The sequence below is a fragment of the Salmo salar genome, unplaced genomic scaffold (genome assembly GCF_965601325.2).
Source record: "Salmo salar unplaced genomic scaffold, fSalSal1 ptg001228l, whole genome shotgun sequence".
In the NCBI taxonomy this organism is placed as follows: Eukaryota; Metazoa; Chordata; class Actinopteri; order Salmoniformes; family Salmonidae; genus Salmo; species Salmo salar.
Window position 1 is genome coordinate 100,383 of NW_027675656.1, and position 10,963 is coordinate 111,345.

At 49.3% G+C, this 10,963-nt stretch overlaps 1 protein-coding gene across 8 annotated transcripts in view; it reads left to right on the forward strand.

Annotated features, from left to right (window-relative positions):
* The window catches only part of LOC123738875 (centrosomal protein of 192 kDa), a 57,117-nt gene extending 46,448 nt beyond the window's left edge, over nucleotides 1-10,669 (forward strand). For 7 of the 8 annotated variants that reach the window (XM_082972743.1, XM_082972746.1, XM_082972747.1 and 4 more), the window contains exons 20-27: nucleotides 271-1,180; nucleotides 2,421-2,569; nucleotides 2,783-3,013; nucleotides 6,843-6,968; nucleotides 9,637-9,777; nucleotides 9,878-9,941; nucleotides 10,192-10,331; nucleotides 10,532-10,669. In XM_082972743.1, the coding sequence (XP_082828869.1) occupies nucleotides 271-1,180; nucleotides 2,421-2,569; nucleotides 2,783-3,013; nucleotides 6,843-6,968; nucleotides 9,637-9,777; nucleotides 9,878-9,941; nucleotides 10,192-10,331; nucleotides 10,532-10,654 (1,884 nt within the window). In that variant the 3' untranslated portion in view covers nucleotides 10,655-10,669. The remainder of the gene's footprint in view (nucleotides 1-270; nucleotides 1,181-2,420; nucleotides 2,570-2,782; nucleotides 3,014-6,842; nucleotides 6,969-9,636; nucleotides 9,778-9,877; nucleotides 9,942-10,191; nucleotides 10,332-10,531) is intronic. The other variant, XM_082972750.1, reaches the window with a different exon arrangement.
* Nucleotides 10,670-10,963: the final 294 nt, after the last annotated feature.

The window sequence follows — 10,963 nt, forward strand, 5'->3', positions numbered from 1 at the left end:
TTCTTCCACTTCGACATTTACAAAGTATTTTGTGTTTTAAAAATTCTCAAAGGGTGTGAATACTTTTCTGAAGGCGCTGTATTATCATAGAACCGAGGTAAAGAAACCTTGGGTTTTGGGTGTTTTGTCTTGATTGTTGATGCACAATGTTAAGCTGAATGATGGTTATCTTCCTGGAAAAACTCAGCTAGCTATGTTATGTGCTGGAGTTTTACTACATGATGGAATAACCCATGGACTGCGTGATATCTTCTCTCTCCCTTCCCCCAGAGTAATGGCACCATGTCTCTGAGCACCACTATCATCAGGGCCAGTCCCACCCCTGCAGTAGAAGGGGCTGATACCCAGAATCCTTCAGGTCAGGATCTACCTCCTAACCGCTCTACAGACGTCCTCTGTCCTCCTAGACAGTCCAAGAGCCCAGAGTCTCCTCGCCGCTCTAACGGTCCTCGTAGTGGCTCGGTAGACTTGCGGAGTGGTTCAGGTCTGGGCTGTACACGCAGCCAGAGTGAGTGTAACTATCACTGTGGGAATAATAGAGACTACAACCAGCAGAAACGCCACTCCGAACCCAACTCACACCACCTCGCCAAGGTGGATTCTGGTTACTCCAGCAACCTGAACATCCAGCAGCCCAGCGGTATGGGGGGCCAGGGGAACCAGCAGTGGTCCGGGGTCTCAGCCCAGGGGAGTGAGGTCTATCCTGGGGCCAGGACGGGCTTCAGCCTGCCTTCCTCCGAGGACCTGTGCTACATGCCCATCTCCAGCTTCAAGCCCCAGGGCTCCATGGTGGACCTGCATCCAGGGGTCCCCAGCCTCCTGACGGGGCGCTCCCTCTTCAGCTCCCAGCTGGCACAGCAGAACCTGGGTTCAGATGGAGCTCTACACCCTGGTCTCTCTCTGCCTGCTCCCTACCACCACATGGCAGCAGCAGGGAACGGCCTGTACGGTCACGCTCTGTCCTCACGGTTAGGACCCAACGTTGATCCCTCAGTCAGACACCTCCACAGCTCTGGGGGTCTGGGTGTCTCTGGGCCTGGTGGACCAGGAGGTCCTGGGGGTCTGTACCACTGCTCTAACCCCCACCTCAAACCCTTGGACCCAGGACTGATGGAGGAGAACCCCTACAGCCAGCGCTGTGTAGCCTCGTGGTCTAACGGCAGCCTTCCCGAACTCGCAGGTTAGTCTCCCCGAACTCGCAGGTTAGTCTCCCCGAACCCGCAGGTTAGTCTCCCCGAACCCGCAGGTTAGTCTTCCCGAACCCGCAGGTTAGTCTTCCCGAACTCGCAGGTTAGTCTTCCCGAACTCGCAGGTTAGTCTTCCCGAACTCGCAGGTTAGTCTTCCCGAACTCGCAGGTTAGTCTTCCCGAACTCGCAGGTTAGTCTTCCCGAACTCGCAGGTTAGTCTTCCCGAACTCGCAGGTTAGTCTTCCCGAACTCGCAGGTTAGTCTTCCCGAACTCGCAGGTTAGTCTTCCCGAACTCGCAGGTTAGTCTTCCCGAACTCGCAGGTTAGTCTTCCCGAACTCGCAGGTTAGTCTTCCCGAACTCGCAGGTTAGTCTTCCCGAACTCGCAGGTTAGTCTTCCCGAACTCGCAGGTTAGTCTTCCCGAACTCGCAGGTTAGTCTTCCCGAACTCGCAGGTTAGTCTTCCCGAACTCGCAGGTTAGTCTTCCCGAACTCGCAGGTTAGTCTTCCCGAACTCGCAGGTTAGTCTTCCCGAACTCGCAGGTTAGTCTTCCCGAACTCGCAGGTTAGTCTTCCCGAACTCGCAGGTTAGTCTTCCCGAACTCGCAGGTTAGCCTTCCCGAACTCGCAGGTTAGCCTTCCCGAACTCGCAGGTTAGCCTTCCCGAACTCGCAGGTTAGCCTTCCCGAACTCGCAGGTTAGCCTTCCCGAACTCGCAGGTTAGCCTTCCCGAACTCGCAGGTTAGCCTTCCCGAACTCGCAGGTTAGCCTTCCCGAACTCGCAGGTTAGCCTTCCCGAACTCGCAGGTTACCCTTCCCGAACTCGCAGGTTAGCCTTCCCGAACTCGCAGGTTAGCCTTCCCGAACTCGCAGGTTAGCCTTCCCGAACTCGCAGGTTAGCCTTCCCGAACTCGCAGGTTAGCCTTCCCGAACTCGCAGGTTAGCCTTCCCGAACTCGCAGGTTAGCCTTCCCGAACTCGCAGGTTAGCCTTCCCGAACTCGCAGGTTAGCCTTCCCGAACTCGCAGGTTAGCCTTCCCGAACTCGCAGGTTAGCCTTCCCGAACTCGCAGGTTAGCCTTCAATCAGTTCTGGAATGGTATCTTGAATCACTCCAGATAAGAGGGTGTGTTGCAGTTGGAAGAGTTTGAAACGGTGTATCTCAATCTTGAGTGACAAATACGTGTAATTTTGTCAGCTTTAAGATAACCCTGGACCCCTCTCCAATCCTCCAGCCCAGGTCGTGATCCCTGAGGAGCTGAGGTTCCCCCATGCCTGCTGTGTGGGCATCTCCTCTCAGACCTCACTGGGCATCTTCAACCCCTCCGAGCGCTGGCAGCAGGTCTCCATCACAGTCACCAGCCTGGCCATCGACGGAGAGAAGGTGAGTCATTTTGTTTCTAATGAATTTGTAAAGAGGACAATGATTTACAGAGAATTGTATGGTCTGAAATGGTGTCAACAAAAATGTAAAAATAAAAATGCTGAGAGAATATTTTAGCAAATTGAGAGCCAATAAATAGTCCCGGAAATGTAACCACTCTGAAGAACGAGGAACTGCTGTCGAACCATAATGTCCATTTCCTGTCCCGCCCAGTTTGATTCATTCCCGTACCAGTGGCTGATAGTGAAGAACAAGACTATCATTGGCCCTAAGAGCACGGAGGAGCAGAAGGTGCTGTTCATCCCACCTCAGGCCGGGGTTTACCAGGCTGTCCTCAGTGTCTCGTCCTGGCCTGCCTCCGCTGAGGCCCAGGCTGCCTCCCGCGCCGAGGTGTTCGCCAAGAGGGTGGTCCTCGTCGCCATGGCAGAGAACCCTGCTCTGGAGGTAAGGGGGGGGGTGCGGCTGATCAATTGTTGGCTTGTTAGATTTAATCCCAAGTGAGGAGTGGGTGTAACTAATGTCGATCGTTAGTATAGCTTTGAGTCCATGTCAGGACAGGAAGTACACCTACTACATGCTTCCTGTTTGGTTTGTTTCGCTGCTTATATTTCAGTGTTTTTAAACAATAGTTGTGTAGAACCTCAAGGTCTCTGTTCTAGTTGGTTGATATCAATGATGTTTCCCCTCTGGAATAGAGAACAGATTATATTCTGGGTGGGTTCTCCTCTGGAACAGATTATATTCTGGGTGGGTTCTCCTCTGGAACACATTATATTCTGGGTGGGTTCTCCACTGGAACACATTATATTCTGGGTGGGTTCTCCACTGGAACACATTATATTCTGGGTGGGTTCTCCACTGGAACACATTATATTCTGGGTGGGTTCTCCACTGGAACAGATAACACATTATATTCTGGGTGGGTTCTCCACTGGAACACATTATATTCTGGGTGGGTTCTCCACTGGAACAGATAACACATTATATTCTGGGTGGGTTCTCCACTGGAACAGATTATATTCTGGGTGGGTTCTCCTCTGGAACACATTATATTCTGGGTGGGTTCTCCACTGGAACACATTATATTCTGGGTGGGTTCTCCACTGGAACACATTATATTCTGGGTGGGTTCTCCACTGGAACACATTATATTCTGGGTGGGTTCTCCACTGGAACACATTATATTCTGGGTGGGTTCTCCACTGGAACACATTATATTCTGGGTGGGTTCTCCACTGGAACACATTATATTCTGGGTGGGTTCTCCACTGGAACACATTATATTCTGGGTGGGTTCTCCACTGGAACACATTATATTCTGGGTGGGTTCTCCTCTGGAACACATTATATTCTGGGTGGGTTCTCCACTGGAACACATTATATTCTGGGTGGGTTCTCCACTGGAACACATTATATTCTGGGTGGGTTCTCCACTGGAACACATTATATTCTGGGTGGGTTCTCCACTGGAACACATTATATTCTGGGTGGGTTCTCCACTGGAACACATTATATTCTGGGTGGGTTCTCCACTGGAACACATTATATTCTGGGTGGGTTCTCCACTGGAACACATTATATTCTGGGTGGGTTCTCCACTGGAACACATTATATTCTGGGTGGGTTCTCCACTGGAACACATTATATTCTGGGTGGGTTCTCCACTGGAACACATTATATTCTGGGTGGGTTCTCCACTGGAACACATTATATTCTGGGTGGGTTCTCCACTGGAACACATTATATTCTGGGTGGGTTCTCCACTGGAACACATTATATTCTGGGTGGGTTCTCCACTGGAACACATTATATTCTGGGTGGGTTCTCCACTGGAACACATTATATTCTGGGTGGGTTCTCCACTGGAACACATTATATTCTGGGTGGGTTCTCCACTGGAACACATTATATTCTGGGTGGGTTCTCCACTGGAACACATTATATTCTGGGTGGGTTCTCCACTGGAACACATTATATTCTGGGTGGGTTCTCCACTGGAACACATTATATTCTGGGTGGGTTCTCCACTGGAACACGTTATATTCTGGGTGGGTTCTCCACTGGAACACGTTATATTCTGGGTGGGTTCTCCACTGGAACACGTTATATTCTGGGTGGGTTCTCCACTGGAACACGTTATATTCTGGGTGGGTTCTCCACTGGAACACGTTATATTCTGGGTGGGTTCTCCACTGGAACACGTTATATTCTGGGTGGGTTCTCCACTGGAACACGTTATATTCTGGGTGGGTTCTCCACTGGAACACGTTATATTCTGGGTGGGTTCTCCACTGGAACACGTTATATTCTGGGTGGGTTCTCCACTGGAACACGTTATATTCTGGGTGGGTTCTCCACTGGAACACGTTATATTCTGGGTGGGTTCTCCACTGGAACACGTTATATTCTGGGTGGGTTCTCCACTGGAACACGTTATATTCTGGGTGGGTTCTCCACTGGAACACGTTATATTCTGGGTGGGTTCTCCACTGGAACACGTTATATTCTGGGTGGGTTCTCCACTGGAACACGTTATATTCTGGGTGGGTTCTCCACTGGAACACATTATATTCTGGGTGGGTTCTCCACTGGAACACATTATATTCTGGGTGGGTTCTCCACTGGAACACATTATATTCTGGGTGGGTTCTCCACTGGAACACATTATATTCTGGGTGGGTTCTCCACTGGAACACATTATATTCTGGGTGGGTTCTCCACTGGAACACATTATATTCTGGGTGGGTTCTCCACTGGAACACATTATATTCTGGGTGGGTTCTCCACTGGAACACATTATATTCTGGGTGGGTTCTCCACTGGAACACATTATATTCTGGGTGGGTTCTCCACTGGAACACATTATATTCTGGGTGGGTTCTCCACTGGAACACATTATATTCTGGGTGGGTTCTCCACTGGAACACATTATATTCTGGGTGGGTTCTCCACTGGAACACATTATATTCTGGGTGGGTTCTCCACTGGAACACATTATATTCTGGGTGGGTTCTCCACTGGAACACATTATATTCTGGGTGGGTTCTCCACTGGAACACATTATATTCTGGGTGGGTTCTCCACTGGAACACATTATATTCTGGGTGGGTTCTCCACTGGAACACATTATATTCTGGGTGGGTTCTCCACTGGAACACATTATATTCTGGGTGGGTTCTCCACTGGAACACATTATATTCTGGGTGGGTTCTCCACTGGAACACATTATATTCTGGGTGGGTTCTCCACTGGAACACATTATATTCTGGGTGGGTTCTCCACTGGAACACATTATATTCTGGGTGGGTTCTCCACTGGAACACATTATATTCTGGGTGGGTTCTCCACTGGAACACATTATATTCTGGGTGGGTTCTCCACTGGAACACATTATATTCTGGGTGGGTTCTCCACTGGAACACATTATATTCTGGGTGGGTTCTCCACTGGAACACATTATATTCTGGGTGGGTTCTCCACTGGAACACATTATATTCTGGGTGGGTTCTCCACTGGAACACATTATATTCTGGGTGGGTTCTCCACTGGAACACATTATATTCTGGGTGGGTTCTCCACTGGAACACATTATATTCTGGGTGGGTTCTCCACTGGAACACATTATATTCTGGGTGGGTTCTCCACTGGAACACATTATATTCTGGGTGGGTTCTCCACTGGAACACATTATATTCTGGGTGGGTTCTCCACTGGAACACATTATATTCTGGGTGGGTTCTCCACTGGAACACATTATATTCTGGGTGGGTTCTCCACTGGAACACATTATATTCTGGGTGGGTTCTCCACTGGAACACATTATATTCTGGGTGGGTTCTCCACTGGAACACATTATATTCTGGGTGGGTTCTCCACTGGAACACATTATATTCTGGGTGGGTTCTCCACTGGAACACATTATATTCTGGGTGGGTTCTCCACTGGAACACATTATATTCTGGGTGGGTTCTCCACTGGAACACATTATATTCTGGGTGGGTTCTCCACTGGAACACATTATATTCTGGGTGGGTTCTCCACTGGAACACATTATATTCTGGGTGGGTTCTCCACTGGAACACATTATATTCTGGGTGGGTTCTCCACTGGAACACATTATATTCTGGGTGGGTTCTCCACTGGAACACATTATATTCTGGGTGGGTTCTCCACTGGAACACATTATATTCTGGGTGGGTTCTCCACTGGAACACATTATATTCTGGGTGGGTTCTCCACTGGAACACATTCTATTCTGGGTTCTCCTCTCCAGGTGGATGTAGGGAAGTGTGGCGGTCTGGATTTTGGGGACCTGGCAGGTGGCTGTGCCAAAGCTCTGCCTCTGAAGCTGCTGAACAGGACTCATGCTACTGTTCCTGTTCGACTGGTTATCAGTGCTGTAAGACAATGCTATGCACTACATTACCATACAATACAATGCTATGCACTACATTACCATACAATACAATGCTATGCACTACATTACCATACAATACAATGCTATGCACAACATTACCATACAATACAATGCTATGCACTACATTACCATACAATACAATGCTATGCACTACATTACCGTGCAATGCAATGCTATGCACTACATTACCATACAATGCTATGCACTACATTACCATACAATACAATGCTATGCACTACATTACCATACAATACAATGCTATGCACCACATTACCATACAATACAATGCTATGCACTACATTACCGTACAATACAATGCTATGCACTACATTACCGTACAATACAATGCTATGCACTACATTACCATACAATACAATGCTATGCACTACATTACCATACAATACAATGCTATGCACTACATTACCGTACAATACAATGCTATGCACTACATTACCGTACAATACAATGCTATGCACTACATTACCGTACAATACAATGCTATGCACTACATTACCGTACAATACAATGCTATGCACTACATTACCGTACAATACAATGCTATGCACTACATTACCGTACAATGCTATGCACTACATTACCGTACAATGCTATGCACTACATTACCGTACAATGCTATGCACTACATTACCGTACAATGCTATGCACTACATTACCGTACAATACAATGCTATGCACTACATTACCGTACAATACAATGCTATGCACTACATTACCATACAATACAATGCTATGCACTACATTACCATACAATACAATGCTATGCACTACATTACCATACCATACAATGCTATGCACTACATTACCATACCATACAATGCTATGCACTACATTACCATACAATGCTATGCACTACATTACCATACAATGCTATGCACTACATTACCATACAATGCTATGCACTACATTACCATACAATACAATGCTATGCACTACATTACCATACAATACAATGCTATGCACTACATTACCATACAATACAATGCTATGCACTACATTACCATACAATACAATGCTATGCACTACATTACCATACAATACAATGCTATGCACTACATTACCATACAATACAATGCTATGCACTACATTACCATACAATACAATGCTATGCACTACATTACCATACAATACAATGCTATGCACTACATTACCATACAATACAATGCTATGCACTACATTACCATACAATACAATGCTATGCACTACATTACCATACAATACAATGCTATGCACTACATTACCGTACAATACAATGCTATGCACTACATTACCATACAATGCTATGCACTACATTACCATACAATACAATGCTATGCACTACATTACCATACAATACAATGCTATGCACTACATTACCATACAATACAATGCTATGCACTACATTACTATGCAGTACAGTACAATGCTATGCAATACAATGCTTTGCAGTACATTGCGATGCAGTACAGTGCAGCAACAGACAATAACTAATGTTGTATAGGTCATTACTCTTCTGTCTGAGTTGTGCAGAACTTTGTCATGCAGGCCTCATTTTCAACAGCCATGGCCCTCGATGTCCCCTCGCGTGGCCGTCCGTAATGCTACCTAAAAAAAAATATGTATTTTCCTTTCAGCCGAAGTGTCCGTTGTTCCCTTTGGCTGAGTATAATAATTCTAATTCCCAGCTGCCAATCGCCGCGCTCCGAAGCGCCTCACTCACACGGCTCTGTCACTTATCGCCGTTCTTATTACCGTAATTTCCGGACTATTGAGCGCACCTGAATATAAGCCGCACCCACTGAATTAAAAAATATATATATTATTTTGAACACAAATAAGCCAGGCTGTCTCCCGGGGCTCGGTGCGCCAGGCTGTCTCCCGGGGCTCGGTGCGCCAGGCTGTCTCCCGGGGCTCGGCGCGCCAGGCTGTCTCCCGGGGCTCGGTGTGCCAGGCTGTCTCCCGGGGCTCGGTGCGCCAGGCTGTCTCCCGGGGCTCGGCGCGCCAGGCTGTCTCCCGGGGCTCGGTGTGCCAGGCTGTCTCCCGGGGCTCGGTGCGCCAGGCTGTCTCCCGGTGCGCCAGGCTGTCTCCCGGGGCTCGGCGCGCCAGGCTGTCTCCCGGGGCTCGGCGCGCCAGGCTGTCTCCCGGGGCTCGGCGCGCCAGGCTGTCTCCCGGTGTGCCAGGCTGTCTCCCGGGGCTCGGTGTGCCAGGCTGTCTCCCGGGGCTCGGTGCGCCAGGCTGTCTCCCGGTGTGCCAGGCTGTCGCCCGGGGCTCGGTGTGCCAGGCTGTCTCCCGGGGCTCGGTGCGCCAGGCTGTCTCCTACGCTTTGATCATTCATTATCTATACACATTTACATACACCTATGTTTTAACAGAAAAGCTAGTGTTTTTTTTGGATTTTCAAATCACTTTAATTGGCTATTTTGGTTAAATGTCCTTGGTACCCCGGGCAGATGGCGTCGTTGCCCCGGGCAGATGGCGTCGTTGCCCCGGGCAGATTGGGCACCTCCAAATGGCCTTGCCCCTAAAAAATCCTGAAATTCCAGGTCTGATGTCATCTTTCTGTTACTTCAAAAGCACTTTGATTTTTGTTAAAATATTTGGTTTATACAAGCACACGTTGATAGATATGGTCTCTGTGACGTCGTGTTTCTAGAACGCCACGGCCTGGCGCTGCTTCACTTTCTCCAAGAGTCCCGTTGCCATGACAGCTGAGGGCTTGCTGCAGGCGGGGACTCTGACCTCACTGGCCGCTCCGTCCGTCATGAACCACGTGATGCACGCCAGCTACGGAGAGGTGAGTGAACCTGGACCCGCCAGGTCGTCTCCAGTGGCTTCAATAGTCGAGTCGTTTCTGAGGGATGTTTCTGGGATGTTGTTTTTGTGTTGTCTTTCAGAATCCAGAGAGCTTCATGGTTTGGGTTCACTTCCACGCTCCACAGAAGTACCAGTCCTGTTCAGGTATGGCCCCCTGGCCTGTTCGGGTACGGGGGCCCCCTGGCCCGTTCGGGTACGGGGGCCCCCTGGCCCGTTCGGGTACGGGGGCCCCCTGGCCCGTTCGGGTACGGGGGCCCCCTGGCCCGTTCGGGTACGGGGGCCCCCTGGCCCGTTCGGGTACGGGGGCCCCCCTGGCCTTGCTCCATGAATATTAATACACAAGATGCCCTTCAGCCACCAGTCACAGCTGTTTGTCATGTCTGATGTCATACAGGTGCTCTCGGTCCAGCGGATGAATACAGTGCGCGGGTGGACATCGAGGTGGACTGTCCGGGCCCCAGTCATGTGATCAGGAGCGTCCCTCTCAGAGCCAGGTCCGGAACGGCCAGAGTACACGCCCCTAAAGACCTCCAGGTAGGAACTGACCCGTCGCTCCGCTGACATGAGACTAGTCTTTCCGTTCCCGGGTTTAACTGGGAAACCAGTGGGTTCTATTGCCTTTTCTAACACATTCCATATTACAGTTGGGCTTGACCTTCTGTGATAGGTTGATCTTTCTGTAATTCTTTTCTCATATATCTTTTTTTTTGGTGGGGGGGGGGGGGGGGGGGCAGACTGTTAACCTCTCGGCAGCGATTGGTCAGTCCAGCGAGCAGACTCTGCCTCTGAAGAACGCAGGCAACATTGATGTTCAGCTGAAACTCAAGGTATTCGGTCCCTTTTACTTCCCTGTTTGATCTGTGGTTTAATAAGCCTGGGGGATGGGTTGGCATTGTGGTTTAATAAGCCTGGGGGATGGGTTGGCATTGTGGTTTAATAAGCCTGGGGGATGGGTTGGCATTGGGGTTTAATAAGCCTGGGGGATGGGTTGGCATTGGGGTTTAATAACCCTGGGGGATGTGTTGGCATTGGGGTTTAATAAGCCTGGGGGATGGGTTGGCATTGGGGTTTAATAAGCCTGGGGGATGGGTTGGCATTGGGGTTTAATAAGCCTGGGGGATGGGTTGGCATTGGGGTTTAATAAGCCTGGGGGATGGGTTGGCATT